The sequence below is a fragment of the Rhinolophus hipposideros genome, assembly GCF_964194185.1.
Source record: "Rhinolophus hipposideros genome assembly, chromosome: 23".
Lineage (NCBI taxonomy): Eukaryota > Metazoa > Chordata > Mammalia > Chiroptera > Rhinolophidae > Rhinolophus > Rhinolophus hipposideros.
In genome coordinates, this window is record NC_138069.1 from 23,816,418 (window position 1) to 23,843,825 (window position 27,408).

The window sequence follows — 27,408 nt, forward strand, 5'->3', positions numbered from 1 at the left end:
GGCGGAGGCCACGTGCCTTCCCAGGTTTCCAGGACCGAGCCTGCAGCACGCGGTCTACGCAGGAGCCCCCCGTATCTGCGGTGTCGCCCTCTGCTGCAGTTCCCTTAGCGCCCGGCTTCCGCCGTCCAAACACATTCAATGGGAAATTACGGAGATAAGCAATTCATAAGTTTTAAATCGTGTGCCCTTCTGGACAGCGTGATGGAGTCTTGCTTCATCCCGTGCCGTCCCACTCGGGAAGTGAGCCGACCTATCCACGCTGCACGCGCCCCCCGCCCGTCAGTCACTCAGCAGCGGGCTTGGCCATCCGACCTACCGACGTCACAGTCAAGGTAGTGCAGTGCTTGTGTTCACGTAGCACTTATTTCACTTAATAATGGCCCCAAAGAGCAAGAGGAGTGATGCTGAGATGCTGACAATTGGGATATGCCACAGAGAAGCCGCAAAGTGCTTCCTTTAAGTGAAAAGCATGTGTGTATAGGGAAAAACATCATATATATAGGGTTCTGTACTATCTGCGGTTTCAGGCCTCCAGGGGATCTTGGAACGAATGCCCCGTGGGTAAGAGAGGACTGCTTCACCCTGGGCTTTCCATAAGCATTGATTAATGAAGGAATGAAGTTAATGAATGAACCATGGCACTAGGTGTCATTTAGGTTTTTCTAATGTATAAACTAAGGCTTAGGTGTGTAAAGTGACCACTTAGAACTGGCCTCGCAGAGACTGGAGCCCATGTCACCTGCCATCAGTTCTCCGGCATGCTTTTCTCACTGTACTAGTATTGTATTATTACCTGGTGACTGAGAAGAAACGAAACTGAATAATATTAGCTGACATTTACTTAGCACTTGAGTGCAGGACACTGTGTCAAAACTTTATATACGCTGTCTCATTTAAGTTTCACAAAAACTCCAAAAGGCAGGTTTTATCATTATCTCTATTTGACAGCACATGTAATGGGGGCTCACAGAATTACAATTACTTGTCTAAGGTTTCATAAATAATACAGAACTCTGTTCTGTTTGGCTCCACGGCTTGCATGCATTACTCCTATGCATACTGCCTCCAGCATATTTTCTTAATTTCTTTTTTCCAGCTTTATTGAGGCATAATTGACAATGAAAATTTATATACATTTAACGTGTACACCTTGATGATTTGATATACATTCTGAACTAACACAATCAAGCTAATGAACATATCACTTCACAGTTACCATTTTCTTTCTCTTTCTTTTTCTTTCTTTCTTCCTTCCTTCCTTCCTTCCTTCTTTCCTTCCTTCCTTCCTTCCTTCCTTCCTTCCTTCCTTCCTTTCTTCCTTCTTTCCTTCCTTCCTTCCTTTCTTCCTTCCTTCCTTCCTTCCTTCCTTCCTTCCTTCCTTTCTTCCTTCCTTCCTTCCTTCCTTCCTTTCTTCCTTCTTTCCTTCCTTCCTTTCTTCCTTCCTTCCTTCCTTCCTTCCTTCCTTCCTTTCTTTCTTTCTTCTTTCCTTCCTTCCTTTCTTCCTTCCTTCCTTCCTTCCTTCCTTCCTTCCTTCCTTTCTTCCTTCTTTCCTTCCTTTCTTCCTTCCTTCCTTTCTTCCTTCCTTCCTTCCTTCCTTCCTTCCTTCCTTCCTTCCTTTCTTTCTTTCTTCTTTCCTTCCTTCCTTTCTTCCTTCCTTCCTTCCTTCCTTCCTTTCTTTCTTCCTTCCTTCCTTCCTTCCTTCCTTCCTTCCTTCCTTCCTTTCTTCCTTCTTTCCTTCCTTCCTTCCTTCCTTCCTTCCTTCCTTCCTTCCTTCCTTTCTTTCTTTCTTCTGGGGAGAACACTTAAGATGTACCCTCTTAGCAAATTTCAAGTATATAATACGGTGTTGCTAACTATAGTTACATTGTTGTACATTAGCTCTCCAGAACTTATTTGTCTTGCATAACCGAAACTTTGTACTCTGACCAACAAACATCTTTCCATTTCCTCCCACCCCGCCCCCCAGGCCTTGGCAACCACTATCTCTGTGCTTCCATAGGTTTGACTATTTTAGATTCCATATATAAGTGAAATCGTGCAGTATTTGTCTTTTTGAGTCTGACACCTTTTACTTAGCATCGTGTCCTTTAGGTTCATCCATGTTGTTGCAAATGGCAGGATTTCCTTCTTTCTTAAGCTGAATGAGCCTCCACTGTAATCGCCAGTAACATAGTCCCCAGTGTATAGATAGCAACTAACATGGGCCCTGGGCAGCAGCAAAGCACAGGAACTGGCATGAATACAGGCACTGGGAGCAGAGGGAGAAAGAGGGAATGCAGGAGGACTTCTGGCTTGGTTTCCAAGGCTTCCAGGGCCAGCCTGCTAAGGTGGTGCTTGGCAGGTTTTACAAAAACAGACAGCAGCTGTGGGTTGGAGTGTGTTGATGCCTGCTATAGCGACCTCGTATACTAAACTGAATGACTTAGAATCATCATGTACTAGAAAGATCCTAGTTCAATCCCTGTATTTTTCAGATGGAGAAAATGACGTCCAGAGGAGCAGCTGTTACCCAGTTGAGGTCCAGGAAGTCAAAGGAACATACCCACAGGTTTTCTCACTTCTGGTACCATATTCTGTTCTCTAATTCCGTAAATGCAGTTTCCTGCACACCACATCAGTCAATTCATATCCATGCCCAAGTAGGAAACTGATTGCTTTTCTAACAACACTTAAAAAGAAAAGAAAGCAAATGAAAGGGAAAGCGAGGCTAATGGATAACTTGTTTAATTTTGCTTTGGAAGTTGGCTGGAATTGCATCATTTCCCATTTTGGGCACATGAGTTTCACATCTCCAGAATGCTCTCCCCTTGGCTTCCGTGGGAATTCTCAAATATACCTCAAGCCTAACCAACGCTTGTCCCGCCCCCTCACACTCCTTTCTCTGTGCTTGGTAGACTAACCAGAAGCTAACATCAGTTTGGTGGCACCATGGAACACTTCCTCTGTGCTCTGCTGAGGATGCAGAGACGTGAGCTAGGCATCCACTACTTTCGGACAGAGGAAGCGCAGGGTGAGCTTGAGTTAACCACTGCAGCTGTTACCCAACTGCTGTTAGTGTTTAAGGCAAACGCTAGCCCTGAACTGCTGGCTCGTAAGAACACACTCAGGGACATGCACTGTCTAGTCCACTCATCTCTTCCTCCTGCACGTTTGCCCCTGGGCATTCACAACTGACTCAGGAGCTCTGAAGGAAGTGTGGAGCCATTGCAGGATTTCAAGCAAAGCAGTGACATGCTCTACATTTAACAAGGGTCCCTCTGGACGCTGTTTGGGGACGCTATAGAGAGGGGACGCTATAGAGAGACAGGAACAGAAACAGGGGCTCAGTTTGGAGATGACAGCAGCAGTGAGCCAAGCCTGAGATGACAGTGGCCTGGCCCAGGGATTCTGACTATAGTTTGAAGGTAGAGCCTGACGCCCACCTCTGGGAAGTCATGCACATAGACTGCCATATGAAGGGTAGTTTGGAGTCAGGCACCAGGGAGGCCCTTTTGGGCCAGAGGAGAATCCATTTCATGGTTTGGCTGAATTCAGCGACTGGAAGTTTATTTCCTCAGAAATTATCAAGGCTATCTGTTTCTTCTCCCTGAGACATCATGGAAAGAAGGAGATGAAGCTAACTTGTTGAGTCTCTACGTTTTTCCAAATCACAAAGCATTCTGGTTACCACACAGGAAAGCGTATTTCACAAGAGGCCCCGAGGAAGAGCCAGTCTGTTGCTAAACACATGAATCACATCAGAGCTCCATCTCAGGCTGAGAAGGAGAGGCTGATGTATGAGAGAGCCCAGCTCATTTGGAATGGTGCCAAGGGTTCTTCTAAACAAACTTTGCCCGTTGCTGTGAAGGCAAAGTGCATTAATAAAAGTTAAAGTGGGTATAGAACATCATAAGTTGCTATATAAGTATTTGCTAGTAGGCCATAGAACTTAGTCCAATCTCCTCATTTGTAAGTGGGGAAACCGGTTCAGACAGAGGAAGTAGTTTGTCTGAAGTTACACTGGTTCTCCAGCTTACTTAATGAGCACTAAGTTGATTCCTTTTTATATGTTTGGGTCATTAGGATTTCCAGTCCTGCCCACATTCCCATCTGTGCTTCTGGGAAGCCCTTTTAGATTGAGCTAGCTGTCGGTGTCTGTGAATCTTTCTGCTCTCACAGGGAAGTTCAATGGGATGTTTTACTACTCTTGAGCACCTGTGGACAGCAGCCCCCAAATTAAGCCTCAGTGGTATTCATACTCTTGTATATTCTTGTGCCAGGGTTGGTCGGTGTGACCAACAGCATACAAAAGAAGTGGCGGTATGACGTTTCTGAAACTAGATTATAAAAGGGGGGGAAAAAAGTCTGTGGTTTCTCTGTTGGGTGCTCTCTTGTTATTTTGGGTGATCTCTTGGATCACTCGTTTGGAAAAAGCAAGCTGCCATTTTGTGAGCAGCTGTCTACTACTAGAACCACCTAGCTCAGTGGCTCCTGGACTCCTGACTCTCAGAAACTCTAAGATAATACATGTTTGTTTGAAGCTGCTCAATTTTGAGATATTTTGTTACACAGAAACAGGTAACTAATATACCCACCTTCCATTACCACCATCCTAAAAGTCAGCCTTTGTTGTTCTGTGCTCTTGTCTTTCCATCTCTGTCACCTCCACCATCCTGTCATTGCCTCGTGGGTTCCCCATGTATCCTTAATCGCCAACAATCTGAGGCCAAATCCAGAAGTCATCAAACCTGCTAATTGCTCATTACAATTACAAGTACCAAGAGGAGCAGATAGTAGGCTAATATCAGAATTTGAGAGAAGTTTAATAAAGGGACCATTTGCAAAAGTGTAAGTGGGGTAGAAAGTAATTACAAGGAATACAGCAGTGCCGCAGGGCAAGTGAAGGTGGGGTGCTGTTTATGCTGTTTTCAGGCCTGAGGCCTGAAAAGGTAAAGGGTAAGGAGCATTTAACTTCCTGGAACCTGGAGACTGAGAGCTGGGTGAAGAGGTCCCCCTGACAGGAGTTGGACCTTTGGGTCCAGGACAGAGCCAGGTTCTGGGAGACTCTGGGGTGGAACGTAGAATGCGACATACCTCAGCTCCTGCAGGCACTTCTTTCTTAGCGGAATCCAACAGGAAGCCAGTCATCAAGGAAATCTAATTTAGTTTGGGTTTCTCAGGAACAGACTATGGGACAAGGCTTTAAGGGAAAGTCTATTGAAGTGAAAAGTTTAAGTGAAAATGTATTTGAGAGGTTCTTGGTACATCAGTAGAGGAGTGAGGAAGTGATACCAGGAAGAGAAGGCAGCCAATAAGATTGTGTTATTAGGCCCCCTATAATAGAGAGTGACTGGAGCTTAGGCCCACAGAGAAACTCTGGAAAACAATGTAAACACGCCAAAGAGTTATTCTAACAGTGGATGAGGGAGTTGGGGCGTTTGTGCCCCTAAAGTCTGCTTGAGGGCCACTCCCCAGGATGGGTTATTCCTTGGGTACTTTGGATTGCCAGGCTGGTAGACTGGCCGTCTGTGGGTTCGGAGAAAGCCCTCAGACACAAAGACGCAGGTACTGTCAGTTAGAAGTCTGGGGAGAACTGAAGTGGGTGAGGTCCAAGCAATTTGGGCAGGGCATAGACAGTGCCTGCTACAGGGCCCTCTGTTGTGGGCCACATGTGGTACAGATGTACCACCCCATGCACAACGCAGGATGGAGAAGTGTGTGGAGGGTGACTCTAGAAGGACAAATCAAACTTACCTGCATATGTAAAGTAAATAAGCAATATTTACCAATATTCTCTAAAATGGAACATCACTGTTTAGGTGCCCAATTTTTCCTGTTGATTCTCACAGTTGCTGTCCTCTACCATGTATCATAATCATGTATCTAATGGAGTGATTGTGCGTCTGCATTTTGCACTGTGCACTAGCAGCAGGAATTAGCCTATTTCATAGGGTAAAAGACAGGCACAGAGAGGACTTAACTCAGTAAGAGTCAGTTAGGTGTAGGACATTTAGAAGCTGTTCTGCCACTTACTGGCTAGGTAATCTTAGCCAAGTTAACTTATTTCCTTTCCTATGTTCTCATGTGTAAAACGGGGGTTAATAACATTTTCATTGTAGAATTGTTGCAAGAACTAAATGGTATGATATATGTGAAACACTTGCTACATGGTAAGTGTTGAAGAAGTGTTTTTAAAGTAAATAATCCTTTGGGGGGAAAAGGCAAAGGGCTTTTATTATACGCGTATATATTCTTTTCTTGAGACCACATTTCCTCAAAAATTAGACTGACTGGACTGAATGTATCTACCAGTAATAGGCATTCTCTTCTCTCTCAGCTGCATGATTGTATGATAATGGACCATTTTGGAATTAAGCCATGAGAATTGATTCAAATAATTATAAGCACATTCATGAGATCACATGACCATCACTCCACTTCAAAGCCACAGAGCAGAACCCTTCCTTTTCCATTAATTCAATTCCCTTCTTTACACTTTTGGGGTCTAAAGACCTAGGGAGGGGAAGGGACTCATTGAAGGTTACTTGGCAAACTTGTGCTAGAGCCAGGATAAGAAGGCCTGGTTTAGTGCCCTTTGGATTGTGCCCATTTGGTACACCCACTTCCCTCTGTCTCCCCAGCCCTACCACCTTTCCAATAAAATCCTCTACAACGTCCCTCTGCTTGCATGCCTCCAGTGTCAGGGAGCTCACGACATTACAGTGAGCTGAGACCTGCCTCTCTTTCACTGACACTAGCTCTCGGTTGGCCCTCAACTCAGCTCCCTCTGCCCCAGGATATACCTCAGAGGTTTGCTCAGGGTCCCCACGGTCTACACTAGTGCCCCCATCTCTGGACCAAACAGCTTGGTTTCTTGCAACTCTGTCTTTCTATAGTCTGTTTTAGAAGTTGAGAGGAATTTTATCTTCTAGACACATAATTACCTTCAAGTTGCGGTGGCCAGAAGGGAACACAAATTTTATGTGTGAACTTGGCTGAGCCATGGTATCCAGATACTTGGTCAAACATGTCTTGGTGTTGCTATGAAGATGTTTTTTTAGATGAGATTGATATTTTAATAAGTAGACTCTGAGTAAAGCAGATTACCTTCTATTATGTGGGTGGGCCTCATCCAATCAGTTGAAGCCTTAAGAAAAAAGACTGATGACTCTCGATGAAGAGGGCATCTGCCAGCAGATGGCCTTCAGACTCAAGCTGCAGCATCAACTCTTCCCTGAGCCTGCAGCCTGCTGGCTTGCCCTATGGATTTTGAAGTTGTCAGCCTTGACGATCATATGAGCCAATTCCTTAAAATCAATCTCTATTTTATCTATCTCTCTCTTTACACACACACACACACACACACACACACACACACACGCACACACACGCACACAACTAGTTCTGTTTCTTTGGAGAACTATGACTAATACATTTTCAAGCATGCACTGCCTTTAGGCACAACCCCAGAACTATAAAGAGAAGCCTTAGTTGACCTCTCATCTTTCTCTCAGCATCTTCATTCCACAAATGGTGCTGGTGATAGAAAAAGGAAAATCTTGCAACCAGAGTTCTGAACTTAAGGCCCTGAAAAAATCAGTCCCTACCCCAAATTGTTAGTGCAGAGTGGCATAGAATTTAGGCTCTGTCATCCAAGTTCTAATCTGGCTTTGACAATTGCCAGATGGTGACCTTGGGAAGTGACTCAACCTCTCTGAGTCTCAGTCTAGTTTCTCCATCTGTAAAAGGAGGCATTTGGATTAGATCGTTTTTAATTTTCTCTTTTCATTTTGGACATGCTCAAGGCCTGAGCTCCTGTTTGTCAGAAGACAAAGACTGAAGAACTCTGGACGACTGAATTAAAGTTTGTGAGTGCCAAGATGGGACGGGGAGTCCTGGTCACTGGTTGGACCACAGAGGCGGGCAGGAAATCGCAGAGTTGACTGTCCTGTGTGGAAGCTGGGCCTGCACTGGCAGGGGGGCATGCGAGGTCTCTTCAGACCCTGAACTCTAATGGGCCATTGATCACCTGCGATTGGGCCATTTCACTGCTACCACTAAATAAACAGGATGCTCAGAAACGTGACAACAGACAAGCAGCTAGCTTCACGCTGGACCTCTAAGTCAGTCCTCTGGACAGGGCTGGGAGACAGATGTTATCATCCTCAGTTTACAGAGAAGGAAACAGTCAGCGAGGGGAAAGCCTCTTCTTAGGATCCTATACTCAGTACATTGCAAAGCAGGAGCTCTTCCACCCAAACCCTTTGGCTAGACTTTCCCATGTGTAGATCACCGCTGGAAAGGCTCTCGGAGGACACGTTTTAGGCCAGCCCTCTCGGTTTACAATACAGAAAGCGCAGCCCCCACGACGGGCGAAGGGATGGTTCAGGGCCACACGGCGAGCGCGTGACAAGGCTGCGAGGGGAAACCGAGCGACGCTTCATGGTCTTCTGTCTCTCGCTCGCTTCTTTCTCCCTCGCAGCCCGCGGGGAGCGGGGGGAGGAGCTGAGCCTGGTGGCTGCGGCCCCGGCCCCGGGCCCCGGCTTTCCGGGGCGGTTCCTGGCGGCAGCGCATTCCAGAGCCACCGGGTCGGCGCGGGGTGCCCCGCGGTGCGTCCCGGCCGTGCTGCGCGCGCCTCGGGGAGCCGGGCACGTTCTGGGCCTCGAGTCCAGGGCTAGGGGCCGCTTCCCGCTGCCCGAGCCGGGCGGCCCTGGGGGCGCCGAGAAGCTCGGGAGCCGTTCCCGTCCCAGGAACTTCCCGCAGACCCGGCAGGGGCCGCGCGTTTTGAAAGCAACTCTGCGGATCCGGGGTGAGTGGGGCCATTGGGGGTCGTGCGTGGGGCTCCCTCCGGTCCTCGCGCGCCCCTACTACCCCAGGGCCTTCCCAACGCCCCTCTTCTATCCCTTCTTCTTCTTCATTTCTCCCTTGATCACTTTCGCAGTTCCCTGTTCCCCTTGTCTCAGCTCTTAACGTGCCAGCTGCCTGCCACACACGGTCTTGGGCCTCTGGGGAGGCAGGAGCGTGGATGGGTGAGCCCCAGCCCCGCAGGAGACAGGCTTCTGTCCGGTTGTCGCTCTTGCTTTGCTCAAAGGCTCTCATAGAAGTTTGGAACCAGGAGTGGTGGCTTCCAGCCCTGGTCTGTCACACTAGCGCTTTCACCATCCTATCTCCGAGCCTTGTTTCTCCATCTGTGAAACGGAGAAGAGAGGCTTTGCGTACAGAAATCAGGCGAGAAAGGGGTGTGCAAAGTATCTTGGAGAGAAGCCATCCTTCCAGGCCCCCTCCTCTCCTCCCTCCACCTCTTTACTGAGGACTTGGTTGTTCCGGGTGCTGGTGCTCTTGTACCCTGTGCCCGCCACAAATTCCCTGACAGCAGGGACTCGCTAGGCTCATCACTGAGGCACCCTGAGCACCTGGCACACGGCCTGGCACAGAGGTGCTCAACACGGTTCACGAGTGAAGCCGTGAGGGAAGTGAACCGTACAGACCTGTACGACCGTCCGGGGTTCTGGTTTTGGTTGGGTGGTGAGGCTAGGCTCTTACTGCTGCTCCTCCACTGTGTCGGCCTGAGTCCTGACAGCACTGGTCCTGTTGGGCCCCGGGGCTCCTGCCTGTGCCTTTTCTCGGGAGTCCGCAGAGCTCTAGGCTATTGAGGTGAAAGCTGCTCATTCTCGTATCAGATTCCTTGCACACCTGCTATGATCTGTGCTTCCACTGCAGGGGGTAAGCGGTCAGCAAGCGTGAACGCCTGAATGGGGTCGGGGGTGGGAGTGGGGGTGGGAAGAACAGTTCCTGGGGAGTCAGGAGACACTCTGAGTTACCTGCCTGGGGCATTCCCACTGTCTGGACCTTGCCTTCCCATCTGTAAAGTGAGGAAGCAGAGGTGAAACAGATGGACAGCTGTGGTTAAGCGTGATACGCTCTTTTGTGTCATGCAGGCCACTCTGCAATCCTTGAGCACGTCCGAGATAGCCCAGCTGAGCTTCAGGACATCATGTATGTCTGTAGTAACAGCTGAAAAAGCCAAGGAGACGTGTTTCTCCGCTCTAGCAGGGACCTCTTGTTTCCAGCTGTCCCAGGGTGATGAATCACGCTATGGAAGTTTCAAGTCATGCTCCACCGAATCTTCCAAACACTGACCTCGCAGGGCGTCCAGACTGTGGTTTCCATTACAGGAAAGGTCTGGGGAATTCTCCCTTTCTGGCACAGGCTGAGAATCACTGAGCTGTGGTGAGGTGTTTGAGACATAAAAGAAATGAGAGACTCTGGGGGCTCTGATGTGGTCGGGTCACACAGTGAGCCCGGTATGGCAGAGCCAGGGGTAGAGGCAGTCACAGCTTCAGATGTTTTCCCCACCATGTTCTATTCCTTCTTTAAAACAATGTGCTTCTGTTTCTTCTCCATGGGTTAAACACACAAACAAAGGAAATATCTCCAAGAAAAGAGGAACTTTGTATGAGCTGATCTCATACCGCCACGACTGGCTGTGGTGGGTATCAAAGATGGACACGTGTACTCACACTCAGTTTACAGGAGTCGATGTTGGTATTACCACACCCTGCAGACCCCCACCCTGATTGGCCAGGGAAACTGAATGATGTAATAATAATCATACTTGACATATGGTGAGTGCTAACTATGAACCAGGCATTATTCTAAGCATGTATTAACTCATTTAGTCTTTAGTTCAATCCTATGAGTTAGGGACCATGATTACATCCGTTTTGGAGAGGACTAGGGTCCCTAGGGATTCACTAGCCCACTGGCTGTGAAATTCTCAGTTAACTTCCCCTGGGTCACCCTGCAAGTAAGTGACAGAGGCAAGATCTGAACCCAGACCCCCCCCAATTCCAATGAGATTCAGAGCATTGGTCCTGGAGCCAAACTGCCTGGGTTCAAATGACAGCTCTGCCACTTCCTTTCTGTGATGTCCAGAGAGAGTAAGCAATTCACCCATGGTCACACAGGAAGCAAGCGGCAGAGCTATCATTTAAACCCAGGCAGTTTGGCTCCAGGACCAACGCTCTGAATCTATTGGAATTGGGGGGGGGTCTGGGTTCAGATCTTGTCTCTGTCACTTACTTGCAGGGTGACCCAGGGGAGGTTAAGTGAGAATTTCACAGCCAGTGGGCTAGTGAATCCCCAGGGACCGTAGTCCTCTCCAACTCACTAGGGAAACAGACAATGTCAGGTGAGAGTGGTGTATATCCAGGAATTAGGTAGCCAGGAGGGGAACAGGTCACTGTTATAATTGCCTGGCACATGACATTACAGCAAACCAGATTCATTTTGAAACCATGGACTTTAAATTGCTTAGTTGTATACAGATATAGCTTCCTTATTTTATGAATTTGGACTTTAACTGGCCAACTGGGCGTGTGAAGTACTGGTGACCCACTATGTAGGATCAGGGGAAATGAAATGGAGGAGGGAGAAGAAAAGACAGAAAACTAAACTGGGTTTCAATTAATGATGACACTTCTGACACACATGTCACTACTGCTAATCCCCTGTCCCAGGTAGATATTGATAATCAGGACCTTGCACGTAACCTCCACGAGGCCGGGGAGTCCTTCCTGACTCTGCACAGCCTCTGCCCGTTGTTTGTGAAGCTTTTATCTTGCTCTCCCAGCCTTCCCATTTCAGTCCTCTGTGTTATGGTCAAGGAAGTACCGCATGGCAAAACAAGAGACCTTTCTTTTCGAGTGCCCTGGTGGCATCTTAGGAAACACATTGGGGCTTTTTAAAGATTAATCTTCTCTTCCCTTCACTGCTTTCTAGTTTTTCTTTAATGGTCTTCAACCCAGGACTGTTCTGGACCTGGGCAGGGCTCTCGGGGAGACAGGATGTCAGGAGAGCAGAGTTAGCCTTGGAAAGGTGGCCAGACCCTTAGAGGTCACCTTGTCTATCCTTTCCAGTTGACTGACAGGAGACTGAGGCCCAGTTTGAAAGAAGGAATTACTCAGGATCACACAATTTATAGGTTTTCTAATGCTGCCACAAATTACCACAAATTTAATGGCTTAAAAAAATCAAATTTAGTATATCACAGTTCTATAGATCAGAAATCTGGTATGGGTCTCCCTAGAATAAAATCAAGGTACCATTAGGCGGCATTTCTTTTGGAGTTTTTAAGAGAGAATCAGTTCCCTGTTTATTTGAGTTGTTGGCACTATTCAGTTCCTGTGGTTGTAGGACCAAGGTCACTGTTTTCTTGCTGGCTATAAACTGAGGGTCATTCTCTGCTCCTAGAGACCACTGCATTCCTTGGCTCATAGCTGCTTTCCTCCATCTTCCAAGCAAGCATGTTGACGAGCCGTGTCCTTCTCATGTCAGCTCTCTCTGGCTCGCTCTTCTGCCTTCCTCTTCACGTGTAAGGACTCGTGTGATTAATCCAGGGTCATCTCTCCATCCCAAAGTCCTTAATTTTAATCATTTTTCCTCTGTTCTTCTGACTCCATCCTGAGTCATGTTTTCTTTTTCACATTCGAGGTTCCAGGGACCAGGACGTGGACATCTGTGAGGGGCCATTATTCCGCCTATCACGCCCAGCGAGGCGGGATTGGTGACACTCAGGTGCCCTTGCGACTCTATCACTGAACCCCCCCCCCCCCCGACAGCCCATGTCCTGGAGAGTCTTCTTTTTGGGCCAGCCAGCAGCAGGCACTTAGTCACTGGCAAATAACAATGATGGATGGTAGAGGTTTAAACAGGATGCTGTGGATTTGGCCTGCATTTCTCCTCTGCTAGCTCCCTGTTGGTTTCTAAGACTCGGTATTGGCTGGGTCAGATGGTACGTGCAGTCTTGAACAGCTCTGGCAGCTTTCTGATCTCTTTGAAATATCCTGGTGTTTTTCCATCTTTCCAGTCACAGAGGAGCAGATAGAAACTCGGGCAGAGAACAAGTCTTTAGACGGTTAAGAATTTTGGAGGAGACAGAAGCCAGTTGTGGTAAAATGAGAACAGAGTGTTCCTCGGGGACCTTGGGTCATTGGAGACATGCCTCCAATTTGATTTATTTCACATTTTTGATAGATGTGTATCCTGCCCATCCCTTCTTCTGGCCCCTTTCTTTGGAACAGAAGTCCCCCGTGGAACGGACTCTGTGCTGGGTTGGTAAATGCTTGAGGCTAACTCTCACATAATGGGAGGAGAACTTATATCTAAGTGTAAATATGAGCTGGGACGGCCTTTTCACACTGAATTGGGCATGGGAAATCCCCTCCCTTTTTATCAGCCTCCCTGTCTTCTTCTAAGAACAGAGACAAAGAGATTCATACCCTGGGAAACTCCATCCTACAGCCCTACACCCACCTCAACGCCCAGCTCCTGAGCGCAGAGAATCAGACCTCACATTGAAGCTCACCAGCCCAAGAAAGGCAGCAAGAGGGAATCCTAGAGGATGTTATTCTGAAAGGCCAGCCCTCCTATCCCTGGCATGTACCGGGTAGACTGAAAAAGAAAGAGGTCTCCATAATCCTTCCTGGATGGACAGAGAGCACAGGAAATGATCAAATCAGAGGATGTTGTTTTATTTTAGAGATAGGGTTCTGACTTTTAAAGTCATTGGACTTTCCACAGGGGTGAGGATCCTTTCTGGACCTCTACCAACTAAGTTCTAGGAGTTGAGCTCAAATGTGAAGTTCCCCAGTCTGCCCACATTCATTCCTTCACCACTGTCACATTTATTGGGAACATACTGTGTGCCAGGGCCTGTGATAGGGAGTGAGGGTACAGCAAGTGAACAAGAGACGAGGCTTTTGCTCTCCTTGTGCTTGTATGTGAGCAGGCAGAGATGGCCAATAAAAACAAATAAGCAAACAAACACGTTAATTTTAGGTTGCGGAAAGCGTGTGAAGAAAACGAAACAAGGTGTGAGACAGAGAATGGCTGGTGGGTGAGGGTGGGTCTGGAAAGGTTTTTCCAAAGAAGTACCGTTTAAATTGAGATCATGGACATTGAGACACTGGATGTTGAAAAGAAAGATCTGGGGGGAGGAGCATTCTAAGAAGAAAGAACAGCAATCACCAAGGCCTTGAAATGGGACCAGCACTTGGGACCCAGATCATTAGGTACCCCAGTGGGGCTCCTTCTTGGTATTTGAGTTGCTCTCTCTGTCTGGCCTCATTGCTCCATTCTTCTCTGACAATCTCACCAGCTCCTTCCGCGAGTAGAGCTTTATAAGGGTCCTATAAGCTGTGTGATGCTGGTAAACACCCAAGTCTACTGCCTTGGGAACCGTCAGCCTCACCGCTCACATTCTGCAAGGGGCTTAAAGACACACAGCTCAGCATCAGTGACTAAGAGCTGGTTCTAGTTGCCTCCTTTCAGCCCTCTCCCCGCCCCCCATGTCTGGTGGAAATGAAATAGCAGCAGTACTGTCTACGCAGAGCTCTGGCAGTGCTGGACTAAGACCACACCTACAGGAAGCCACCTGCCTCTATCTGCCTTTTCTCCCACTTTGGGATAATTAAGCCTGCCTGCCAGCAGGAAGTCATTTCTTTTATTGCCTTCTTCCTCTGTGAACTCCTTGGCGGTAAAACCGGTTGGATAACCATTGGCGATCTCTCAAAAATTAACTGTTAGCTGCAGTTCAGAGGTGTAGGGTGTGCATTTCCGGTGGAAGGTCAAAACTGGGACAGATCATCAAAGGCTATTTATGAAACTATCACTGTGGTGCCCTAGATCAGATTCACAGCATTCGTGGCACCCAAACTAGTGGCGGGCCTCTGAACTTTTTTGAACTTAGGAGCTGTATTGTGTTCACTAGCTCAATTGAACATATATGAAGCCCTTACTATGTATTCGGCATTGTCCTAAGTAAGTGCTTCGCATCCATTAGTTCCTTCCATTTCCACGTTATCCCAGTGAAGTAGTTACTCTCATTATTGACAATTATTCCCATTTTACAAATGAAACTGAAGCTTAAAGAGGTAGGCTTCTCGTCAAAGCCACAAGCTGTACACTCGTATGCTCCCCACACACCACAAAGCTTCACCTCAGAGCTTTGCTGATGATGTCGACTCTGGTCATCCTGCCGTTCCCCTCACTTCTTCCTTTTGAACTCCTACTTATCTTCAAAGCCCATAGCCAGAGGCCCCCTTCTTTGTAAAGCCTTCTATTTTACTTAGACAAAAACGAAAGAATGAGGATTAATATTTTTGGAGCATCTATTATGTTCCAGGATTCTATTCATTTTGCCACACTTTATTCTCACAGTAGGATCGTGCAAGGTCGTGCTTTTAGGGCCCCTGTTTTACAGATGAGAAGACCGAGGTTTAGAGATTTTCAATAACTTGTCCAAAGTCACACCTCCTATAAGGGTAGAAATCAAGATTCAAATCAAGATGCTCTTAACTCCAGAGTCCATGCGCTTTCTACTTCTTTCCTCTTGTCTGGAAGCAGCATGTGGTTTGGACCGTCAGTGTAGCACTTCTTTGCCCTGTATTGCAATTAGCGACTGTAATTAATGTCTTTTTCCTTCAGGAGAGAGTAAGTGTCTTAAGAACAAACACTATTTATCTCTACACCCACTGCTCGATCCCTAGTGGGTTATTTTTTTAATTTAATAAAGTTTCATTTTTCAAAATGTACAGTTGGTAGGACCTGTCGTTCCTGCATCTTCCCCAGCAGCTGGGGCAGCCCCACCCTTGGTGTTTCTGGTGTAGATGATGTGAGCTCTGTGCTCTGACACTAATTTAATAAGTCCTGTACTAGGGAGCTCCTGAAGGGCTGTCCTGGCCAAGGACCTGCGGGTCTTGAGTCTCTCAGAGACAACAGCTGGGATTATAAGCTTGTAGTTGGGAACTTCCTTACAGTTTGTCATATGTCCCTTTGTCACACAAGAGTAGGTTATTGAGCTTGTCCTGGCCTCCAGATTTATTCACGGGGTCTTTGTTTTTTTTGGCCAACTTTCCAGCATCTTTCTTCTTCTTGACGTCCTTGGGCTGCACGGCGAAGTTCAGAGAGCAGTGGCTGCAACTGCAGCCTTGCTAAGATGTCGGACAAAAAGGCCCTTGATCCCCGTGTTTAATCAAAGTGCCCTAAATGTTTATTGAATTAGATTGCATTGCTACTCTACCAGTTTCATACTTGGACTGGAGGAATGGGTCAGGTAGATCAAGCATGCTGCTAGTTGATGTTAAAAAATCATTAATATAGGGGGGAGGGGGGCTCACACAGTGTGAGGGATATAAATGATAAACGTCTAAGTATTACTTTGTCTTGTGCACCTGAAACTAATAAAAAAATCATTAATATAGATTAATCATCTATCATATTTTTTGATAAAGACTTAGGGATGTGAACAAACTCCAGCTGAAGGAGGCGAGGATATTTGCTTCAGTCTGCGAGACCTGACGTACGGCCAGGAATTATTAATCATAGGATGGACATTCGTAGACTGGTTACTGTGTGTCAGAACACTGCTAAGGACTATGTGTGAGAACTCCATGGAGTTCTCCTAAGCCTATGGGGCAGATACTATTATGTTCCCACTTTTATTTTTCTTTTCAGCTGAGGAAATGGAAGCACTAGGAAGTTTAAGTAAGTTATTCAAGGTTGGTCACCTAGAAATCGGTGGAGCCACATTTACAACCGAGCTGCACGGCCTCCCAGCGTGGGTTTTTGTCACTACTCTGTAGTGTGAGTGTAAAGGAAAGACTTCCCTGCCATTTCCCACCCAGAAGTATCTCCTGGATTGTCTTTACCCAGAAGAGCGTCCATCACCCTCCCAGAATGTAGGAACTTGGGATTTGTGGATTGATGAATCGTTTGTGCAGTACCTACACCACTGAGTAGAGAGGGAAGGCATTCGGTGAGGAGAAGTAAGCTGTGCTGGGGGAAGGCATTGCTGGGCAGAGCTGGAACCTAGTGAAGTTATCCATTCCTCTCCCACTCCTTCCTTCCACAAGCCTGTGGGCTTTTCCAATTGGTGGAATCTCCCAGTGCCAGTAAGATTCCAGTGTCTCTGCCTCTCTTCTCTGATGTTCTTACCCACAGTGAGGAATACATAAGTTACAAGCCTCAGCCATCACCTTCTTCACTAGCTTTGTTTGCATTTGGGCCTTAAATCAAAGAGATAAAATGTAAAGGGTGGAACTGCATACATCAGTGATTCTGACAGGACATTTCTTTCCTTTGCTCTTGGAGTCTGTGTGTGCTCCTGGAAAACCATCTCACCTGCCTCACCTGTGGTGAAGCTGCTTAGGGCTCTGGGCCTCAAAGTGCCCCCCCAGACTTGTACATAGTAAAAGGGTATAATCAAGAAGCTTGGCTGGCTCTCCCTGTTTACATCAGTTTATTTTCTGTCACTGCTTTCTCCAGCCTGACGCCACTTTCTTCCCCAACTCCTGTCTCAAACGGGATAGCGATGGAATTAAAAAGAGCACTGCACATCGGGAGGCCTGAGTTCTCCCCTCCATGGTGCCATTAACTTTCTATGTGACCTTGGGCAAATCATTGTCTTCAGTCTGTAAAATGAAAGGTGGGTTATGTGGTTTAAACTACATAGTGTCTAAATTCTAGAATACCATTCGTTTGTAGAAGTTTCATCTACCCAGAACAAACCCAGTAGGATATAAAATTGCAATCTTAGTTTTCTATTGATGCCATAACAAATCACCACACATTCAGTGGCTTAATACATACACGGTATTCATAATCTCACAGTTTCCATTATTTCCATTATTGTATTTTTCAGTTCTAGAATTTCTATTTGGTTCTTTTTTTTAAAAAAAATATCTTGTTTTCTTATAGTTTATAGTTCTAGGTCAAAATTCTCAATCTCGGATTTTTTTTTTTCTCTTTGGACACAGTAAGGTTATTAAAGTGTGTGTTTGTCTGACAATTCCAGTATCTGGAGCCCTGTGGATCTTTTTGTATTGTCTGTTGTTTCTGTTGGATCTGTTCTTGTCCTCTTGCCTTTTTCCATTCCTGCTTATTTCTGATTATATAGTGGACATTATATCTAAATAAAGAAACTGAAGCCTATTGTGATGTTGTCTTGGATAGAGAGGATAGAGGTTATCTTCTGCCAGACAACTGACAACCTGGAAGTACCTTAATTCAGTTTGAGGGAAATGAAATGAAGCAAAGCTGCTTGTAGTCTCTGGGATTGGTAGGCCTTTAGTTTGTTCTTATTACTCAGAGTGCTCATTGAAGCCCCACATCAAAATGCAGGGCTTTTATTCTCCCTGTCTTCACAGTCGTGAATTTCTGAATTCCTGAGTTTGTCAGAAATACTGCTTACTCTCCATCCTCCGCTAGTAGAAATGCTGCCTCAAATGCCAGGCTTACCACTCTGGATTTCTGTCTTCTCCCAGGTCTTAGCCTGGTAATTCTTCATTATTTTATCATTTCTTAGTGCCTTCAAGCAGATTTTTTTTTTTTTTGGTCCAATGTTTTTAGTTGTCCTCAATAAGAGGATTGGTTAAAATTGTCTAGTTTGTCATTGGATACTGGAAGTAAAAGTCTTGATTTTTGTAGATTGCTATCTCTTCTCAATTCTCTAAATCTAGAATGGCCTTTGGACAAAAGCAATAAGAGTCTGACATGGACTTAGAAAAGAGCTGTGGTTCTGGCATACTCCACGCTCACTCTCCTGGGTCTGTATGGATGATGGCTCTAGGTAGTGGTGAACACAGGCTCAGGAGAGCTGAGTTTGAATCTGTTTATTTAGCTTTACGATCATGAGCCAGTTAACCTCTCACAGCTTTAGTTTCCACATCTGTAGAATAATATATCCTGCACAGGGTTATCGTGAAGGTTAAATAAGTTGATGTCTGGGACAAGGCCTATCACAATACTTAGTACTTGGTAGTTGTGAAAGAAATGCTGGTTTGTGTGATTCTGTGTTTGAAGAAACAAGAGGGAGGGATACTACACTTCTCTGCGCTTCTGGGAAGTAAAAGTGCTATGTCTTCTGAGTAAATAACGGTGATTCCTAAGAGAGTATCTTACATATAGCAAGTACTTAGTAGTGCTCAACCAAAACCACTATTGCTCTGTCGGAGAGGTAAAAGTTGCTTGCTGGGGAATCAGCCTCGTAACTGAAAGTTAGGTAGATAGCACAGATTAGTCACCTTAAATTTAGTTATTCTAAAACTCCTGACTTGTAGGAAACTTTAATTTATGAAATGTCTATATTTTTTTGTTGGAACTAGAAAATTTGCCATAAGATGGAACTGACGAGAACATTGTTTCTTTCTTTTGATTTTTATTGTTTCAAAAGGACTTTTAGTTGGTTAGAAAAATGGTCCCAGAAGTCAAACTTGATGTTTGTCAAGCAGGCAGCAGGGCACTCCCTTTCTTTCCTAGATTGGACCAAGTACAGTATTTGATAAATGGAATCAATTTTCTACCTTTGGAGAAGGTGCAAGGTTTTCCTTCTTTGGAGGAACTACACTTTTTTACCCTTACATTTGGTCTTGTTAATGGACCCAAAATAGTCATTTGGGGATTATTAAACTTTCCACTGAATTGTCTAAATTGCTTAAACTTGGGACTGGTGGTGTAGGGCCTGGATGGTGTCAGGGGCTGGGGATACAAGTGGCTTCTTCTTTTGTCAGTTCAGAGTGGTGTTAACGCAGTTCCTTAGACAAATTTATGTTGAACATATGTCAAAGTTTATTATTCATTAATGAGACAAATAGATAAAGTATGCCAGTTTAAAATGACAGGAATTTACGCCTGACTGCTGTCTACCACCCTTGGTCAGAAAAAATATCATATTTTTATCAGTGATAAGTTTAAATTTGTGACACGAATGGTTTGGGCCATTATGTTGATGTGACCCATTAATCAGAAATAACAAGCAATATATCTGCAAAGCAAACAGTAGGCAGATTGATCTCTGGTTATTAATTAGATGCACCAAGAAACAGGGTTTTATGAGCCGTCACAATGAGCCAGTGTACCCAGATGCCAAACAGAGGTCAAACATAAGTCAGCTAGCAGCAGCTTAGAGTCCTGCTTTGTCTCAAGTAAATTTTTCCAGAGTGCCATTAAAGATGCTGAACACATGCTTTGCGGAGTTCTTACGTTGGGGACAAAATTTTTCTTTCCCAGTGGGGAGAGCTAGAAGTGACTGGAACCCCTATTACGTAGAAAGGAACAGCCCACTAGAAGATACATGTCTGAGGATTGAAAACTTCTGGACCTGTTTCGCCATCTGTGAAATGAGGCTGGTTCTAGCTTCAGTGCTCCATGATTCTTGGTTATGGATGAGCTCTGAAGGCTGAGTTCCTGTAAATGACAGGTTTTGCTTACAAAAATCAGCCAGGGAGATGATGTATTCCTGGCATGCGGAGTCACAGAGACAGTTTGATGTTAATGGGTTTACGGGAAAAAGCTTTTGTGGGGTTCTGTTGGCCCAAGGCGAGCTAGCTGTTGATGTAATCAGGAGACCACAAAGAATGACTTCTCCCCTCGCCTCCACACTCCTTAGCTGTGCGTGAGTCTGTGACTCATGCTTCTGTACCTAAGACCTCAGAGAAAGTGACCACGTTTCTAAGGCTGAGGTAGGGCCAGACTATGCCTCTCCCCAGCCTGATACCCCTGAGGCCCTCGGGAGCCTTGCTCTGCAGACGCTTCTCCTTCATCCTGGACTTGCCTAGATCTGAGTAGACTGGTCAGATCAAAACAATCCAGAACAAAAAAAAAAATCCAGAAAAGAAGAAAAAAAAGAAAGAAAATGGGGTTGCTTCTTTGACAATATCAAATTCTTAAGCTCCAGGGATTCCTCATCTATGCTGCTTCCAATGACCAGAAAAACCTATGCCCAACCCCACGGATCTTAGAATCTATGAGCAATTAGCAGGTGTTACATAATATCAATGAAAATAACAGCAGCAGTAAATTTTTATATATGTACAGTAACTTTAAAAAAAGGAATACATGCCCATGTTTAGGAAATTCAAACAGTATAAAAACATGAAGAATGAAAAGCAAAACCTTCCCCTCCTTGTCTTACTCCCCAAAGGTGATCACTAGTAACACTGTCATTTCCGTCATAAAAGAATTTTCATTTATATAGCCTCACCTATCTATCTACCTCACTCTACAGAATCTGAACCAAAAGAATCATCCTACACATTATCCTACACTTTATTTTCTTTCCTCTTAAAATAGTTTAGAGCTCACCGCAGCTCATCATTCTTTTTAATAGCTATTGAGTTACTATTCATAACATACTGCAACGATGCTTGGTGTACATTTGTTAAATGAATAAATGAAAATTGATGTATGGTACTCCATTCCATGGAGATACCCGACTTTACTTGACTATTTATGGACACTTCTGTTCTGTTGGTTGCTATAACAAACACTGCAGAAATGAACATTCTTGCATGTCCATCTTGGGGTTTCTCCTTTGGGTATGGTAATCAGTACCCTACTTAGAGTGGCAACAGTGGGCCTGGAGCCAAAGGCATTCGAGAGGAAAAGTTACTGGTTAGGTAGAAAAGCAGGAAATAGGACTGGAATTGGGAATTTTGCCCAGGACCTAGGATCACAGAATTAAAAAGATATTAGATGCAGAAGGAACCATCAGAGGTAATTTGTTCCACCCGCTGGGCAGGGGAATGTGCTAACATTTGTGGTTCTCAGGTTGTGCACTGAGCCCTGGGAGCCACAGTGATGAACTCACTGGAAAAGTGTGTGTATGGGGGCTGCAAGATCTTTAAATTTTTTGACAGGAATAGTGATATCTGACATCCCTCAGACACTATGTAACCTCCTAGCTCAAGATAGTTTACGGTTTAACATTAATCGCAGTACATTCCTTTTGGTGATGTTATAAGTTGTGAAGCTAAGTTTTTGGCGGTTGCCATGATACAGCAAGTACTCGCAAAATTGAAGGTGGAGTAAGAAGTGAGCACGGCATTGTCCAACCCGACTCCAAGGTTTCAAAAGTTATGCCGTGCCCAAGGTTACACGCATCCCATGAGTCGGTAATTGGTTAAGAATGAAATAAAAATATTTTTTTCTTTCAATTTGTGCGTATTATTATTTTTTTCAAACAGCTACCAATTAGTTAGGACATAAATGCTTATTAAGTTGTTTGAACCCAGTTATGTAATAAACGGAACTGCTAGGCATTTCTTTTGGCCTGGAGTGCTGTGAGGAAATTACTAAGGCACTAAGGGTGCTGTGAATTGAACAAGTTTGGGAACAACTGATTTACATACTTTACCATCAGAACTCTTTTAGCTGCAAGTGAGAGAAAGCAAACTGACAAGGCTTAAGCAAAGCCAGGGAATTATAGGCTTATACACCTGGGATGTGCCAGGTTGCAGGTGGCGTCAGATAGGGCTGGGTTGAGGTACCCAAATGCGGTTATCAAGGCTTCAGTTCTCTTTCCACCTCTGGACAGGCTCTCTATGTGTGGGTGAGAAAGCCCCATGCCTGTCCTTTCCAGACTCACACCATTTCAATTTACCATCCCAGCAGAAAGAATCATCTTTTCCAATAGCTTGTGCATAAAAGCCTTGTGAGGACTCTGGCCGCCCTAGACTGGGTCACTTTCCTGTCCCTGAATTGAGACTATGGAGATTTGCAATGGTGAAGCCTAGGTCACATATCCATCCCTGTGGTCAGGTGAGTGCCCTGACTAAACCCCATGGAGTAGGTCGGTTCTTCACAGAAAAGAGGGGGTTTTGTTACCCCAGAATGGGAGAAGAGGTACAGGGCCAAAAGCAAGGAATTTCCTATTTTACAAGGGAGGGGACAGACTGGCAGTAACGTCATGTAATAGTTAAACATGGAGACTCTGGAGTCCCACCCATCTGGCTTCACTTCCTTTGGCACATTGACGTCGACATCTTTTAAGGCTTTGGATTCCTCATCTGTAAAATGAGAACAACTGAAGATAAAGGCCAAGAAGTGAAAAAAATAAACACAATAATCATCCCTATCTCAGCGTTCATTGGTGGTTGAAGTGGGGGCTGAGTTAATACATAGAAAGTACCTGGCAGAGCACCTGGCACATAGGACGCCCTCGGTAAATGAGGCCATGGTTATTATTGATCGGGGGACCGTAAAGGTCACCCAGCTGGTAAGTGACCCAAGTGTCTGACTCCTGGAGCAGGTTGTCTTCCAAGGAGGGAGGCAGGGAGGGCGCACAAAACACTGATTTCCTCCTTCCTGTCTGTTGCAGACTGAGGCAGCATGGACGTCGTCAGCCAGGTCCCCGTGGAAGTTGTGCTCCCCAAACACATCCTGGATATCTGGGCCATTGTCCTCGTCATCCTGGCCACCGTTGTCATCATGACCTCCTTGTTGCTGTGCCCAGCCACGGCCGTCATCATCTATCGCATGCGGACTCATCCTGTCCTCAGCGGGGCTGTGTGAGACCCTCCCAGGAGGGGCAGGGGCGGGGTGAGGACAGCGGCCCCGCCCCCAGCCTCTTTCCCTTCCTCCGAAAAGCAGCAGGAGGGACTTTGGAGCCTGGACTCTGGAGCTTGACATGGGGGAGGAGACCTGAGTTCTGGTGCAGAGTCTGCCACTGGCCAGCTGAGTGAGTTCTGTCACGGGACCTAATCCTATGAGTTCCAGGTTCCTTGTCTTTCCAATGGGGCTCACTATCCGTGCCCTTCCTACCTCACAGGGCTGGGAGAACCAGTGGCTGGGTAGACGTTAAAACCATGTGTGAGCAAGAAAACCACCACACATGTGCAGGTGTTACTGCTGAGTGCTGGAAAGCTCTGAAGAACCAAAGCACCTGACTGCTGCTGGCGGCCTTCAAGGTGGTGACGGACATGCTGGGGGCAGAGCTGCCTTGGCCAGTGCCCCTCAGGTCAAACCAAGCAAGAGCACCGTGCGTGTTCTCATTCCAAGGGGCCAGCAGCGTGTTGGCTCAGTTGTTTTCTTTGAGGTGCCACTCCCTCAAGTTTCCTGATTTGCTAGAGAATTGATCATGACACAGGGAGGGAGCTGGGTGGGAGCTGGGTGCGACTTCCAGGACCTTGTCTGTGCCAGAAATCTCTGCCTTTGTGCAATCTGGAGGAGGGCTCTCCCCTTGCTTGGCAATGCCGAGGGAGCTGGGACAACCCTTTCTGGAGTCTCATAGCTTTGCCACTCCAGCCATGTTGGGAAGTGCAGGGTAGCTGAGCTCCCCGGCCAGCTTTCAGAATCTCCAGCCCTAGCCCCTGTGTGTGCCACACGCAAGCTGCCTCAGCACCTGTTGTAATTAGCTTCACAGTGTAATGTGTCCTTCCTTCACTCCCTCCCACCAGCACTGCCACCAACCCAACATACAGACTTACATTCTAAGAGCTATTCCCAGGACTTTTGGAACTAACTTAAATCAATGATGGTTGTTTTAGATGCTATGATTAATATTTATAGAGAGAGATTTCTGCACTACTCAAGCTCTTTGACCAAAATCAGGAGCATCCTGGGATTTATTCAATTATGTAAAAAGATAGCACAGATATCAGGGTATTATTATCCTGAAAATGATGCTTTTCCTTTGATCTGATTTCACTGATGTACACCATCAATTTCCAATAAAGTACTAGAACGAGCATGTCTGCGGTCTTTCTTTAACGAGCACGTATTAAACTCAGGAACCGAGGTAAAAGGATTCCACTGAATTTATGGGCCTTAGAGTCATAGTTTGAATGTAGGAACAGAGAGGGAAGAAGAAGACTCAAATTGACTTCCAGGGTTCTAGCTTTGGCAAGTGGGTGAATAGTTGTGCAGTTTACAAAAGAACAGGTTTTGGAAGTGGGATGATGAATTTAGCATTGGCCATGTTGAGTTTGCGGTGCTCGTGATATTGACGGGGACACTTTTGGGATGCAGTTGGAAACCTCGGTCTGTTCACCAGGAGAGATTTTATAGCTGGAGTTACGTTTGGGGGTTATTTGCATATATACAAGTGGACAAGAATCACCCAGGCAGAGCGTACAAACGGAGAGGCGTGAGGTGCTAAATGCAGAACCTGGAGAACACTAAATAGAAGTGGAAAGGGAACAGAGAGAAAAAAGCAAAGTAAGGAGATCAAACACATCACGTGGGAAGAGGTGATATGAGAGGCATGCAACCATACTTTGAGAGTTAAGGAACAATTGGGTACTTAGGAAGTGGAGATAGTGGGACCAGACAACGCCTTCTAGAAACGGGACAGTAGGATAGAGGGAGGAGCTACAAGAGGTATCGGGGAAAATGCTCAAGGGTAAACATGAGACGTATGAGGCTACTTCTGGCATAACACAGCATACTAGGTTACAGCAGACTTTTTTATAAGTAGAAAAAGTAGTCTAAAGGATCCAGACCCTTCCTCCCCTGTGTACACCAGTTCGACAATACACAGACCAATTTCATTGGTGAGAAATCTAAAGATCAATTGAGAGGCTCCTGTACCCCAGTGTGAATGCAAACGTAGCTGTCCTGGAGCTGATAGGAACCTTTGTGGTACCCTCTTGCCATAATCTCTCCCTCAGCACCGCAGCACATGGTCAAAAGGTAACCACAGCTCCCAGCTTCTCCCTGGGGAAGAAAGGAGAGCAGTGGATTGTACACCCAATGTTCCGACTTTTGGGGGGCTGCCTGAGGGACTGGTTTCTGTCTTGCCTGAATCTGAACACTGACAGGAAAGGACCCCAGGTTGGGAGCCACCAAGAACAAAAGCAACAGTTTGGACTAATAAACACTCATTTTTCAAAGCCTGACCTTGTGAAAAAAAGTGCGCCGTCTGAAAAAATACAAAGAGCTACACCGCCATCTGGTGATCACAACAATTATTCTTTTACTCATTGGTTTTTGAGTGTTTAGAAGAAAACTTATTAATATTCATCGGTAATTAAGGTATGAAAGTTTCCTTAACTTGTTGACAACATTTTCTCCTCCAGTGAATTTTCTCTGTAAGATCCCCTCCTCTAAAAGCCTTACTTTGTTTCTCCTTTTTATTTCTGTAAATAATGAATTTTTGCAGCTACATTCCCATACAGTTGTCTGATTTCTTTGCAATAATTTCCTGAGAAAGGAGATGCTGGATCAAAGACTAGTGCTTAATTTTAAAGCTTTTGATATGCATTTTCCAATTGTTCTTCCCGGAAATACTGTAACAATATGCCACCCTACCAGCATTTTATAAGGTACCTTATTCACTGCACCCAATTCTACATAGAATCGTTACGCTATTTTTTTTTAACCTATTTGAATTTATTTGAATGTGGGTAGAATATCCTCTCTTGTAAGTTTGTCATTTTTAAATGCTAGTTATGTTGGGGCCGGCCCGGTGGCCAGGCGGTTAGAGCTCCAGGCTCCTAACTCCAGGCTGCCGGTTCGATTCCCACATGGGCCAGTGGGCTCTCAACCACAAGGTTGCCGGTTCAATTTCTCAAGTCCCGCAAAGGATGGTGGGCTCCACCCCCTGCAACTAAAATTGAACAGGCACCTTGAGCTGAGCTGCCTCCCTCCCGGATGGCTCAGTTGGTTGGAGCGCATCCTCTCAACCACAAGGTTGCCAGTTCGACTCTCGCAAGGGATGGTGGGCTGCGCCCCCTGCAACTAGCAACAGCAACTGGACCTGGAGCTGAGGTGCGCCCTCCACAACTAAGACTGAAAGGACAACAACTTGACTGGAGAAAAGTCCTGGAAGTACACACTGTTCCCCAATAAAGTCCCGTTCAAAAAAAAAATTTTTTTTTAATGCTAGTTATGTTGAATATTTAAAGATATATTGTGTAAATTTTCTGTTTTCCTTTCCTGCTCATATTTTAGCCTGTTCGTCTTGAATTATTGATTTGGATGAGCTCTTTATAAAATAGTAATTATTTTTAAAACATTGAATATCTTTAGAGGCTAGGCATAATATATGCTGGTAAAGCATGTATTTGATTGTGTCGGGGAATTTTCTTCGTCTCTGTCTCATCAATATATAATCAACTAAAAATAAAAATTAACCTAATATGTGCTAGGCACTTGTGGATGCTGGTGATACATCCATGCCTTATCACTTGACCATACCTCTTATAAAACACAGGAAATAACCGGGTACTTCTATTAAACTTGGGAACTTTTCATGGGAAACTGAGATTCAGACACACAGAGGTTTAGGACGGGGTGGGCAAATGTTTTCTGTAAAAGGCAAGGCAATGTTATATGGCCTTTGTGAAGCCATGTGGTCTGTCATAGCAACTCAGCTCTGCCCAGGTGGCACAAAAGCAGCCACAGACAACATGTTAAAGAATGAATGTGGCTGTTCTCTAGTAAAATTGTATTTACAAAACAAGCAGTAGGCTGGATGTAGCCCATAGTTGGCTGACCTCTGGTGTACAGGGAAAGCTGCTCAGGGGGATAGACAAGTAAACTGCAATAGGCCTGGGGCAGGGGAGGCTGGGAAATGTAAATCTGAGGTATGTGACAGAGTCTGGGGCCAGCAAGTCTGTCCCGTAATTTTGTGCAGGTTGTTCACTGCACAAG

At 45.7% G+C, this 27,408-nt stretch overlaps 1 protein-coding gene and 1 pseudogene across 5 annotated transcripts; one reads left to right on the top strand and one right to left on the bottom strand.

Annotated features, from left to right (window-relative positions):
* Positions 1–206: 206 nt before the first annotated feature.
* Positions 207–24,504, top strand: SMIM3 (small integral membrane protein 3). 4 transcript variants are annotated; one of them, XM_081036101.1, is made up of 3 exons: positions 207–332; positions 2,475–2,548; positions 23,135–24,498. In XM_081036101.1, exon 3 carries the CDS (start codon positions 23,146–23,148, stop codon positions 23,326–23,328), a length of 183 nt encoding a protein of 60 aa, XP_080892227.1. In that variant the 5' UTR covers positions 207–332; positions 2,475–2,548; positions 23,135–23,145; the 3' UTR covers positions 23,329–24,498. The 4 variants fall into 4 exon arrangements, with proteins under 4 accessions (XP_080892227.1, XP_080892228.1, XP_080892225.1 ...); XM_081036102.1 differs by lacking the exon at positions 207–332 and having other exon boundaries at positions 2,498–2,563; XM_081036099.1 differs by lacking the exons at positions 207–332; positions 2,475–2,548 and adding an exon at positions 7,585–8,788 and having other exon boundaries at positions 23,135–24,504.
* LOC308491946 (small ribosomal subunit protein eS25-like) lies at positions 15,563–16,069 on the bottom strand (annotated as a pseudogene). Its single transcript has 2 exons — positions 16,061–16,069; positions 15,563–15,971 (listed from the first exon to the last, which is right to left on the bottom strand). The product of its transcript is annotated as a small ribosomal subunit protein eS25-like (transcript).
* Positions 24,505–27,408: the final 2,904 nt, after the last annotated feature.

Excerpts from the sequence above, each read along its gene's own strand:
- SMIM3 (XM_081036099.1), top strand. The coding sequence starts at position 8,422 with ATGGTCTTCTGTCTCTCGCTCGCTTCTTTCTCCCTCGCAGCCCGCGGG.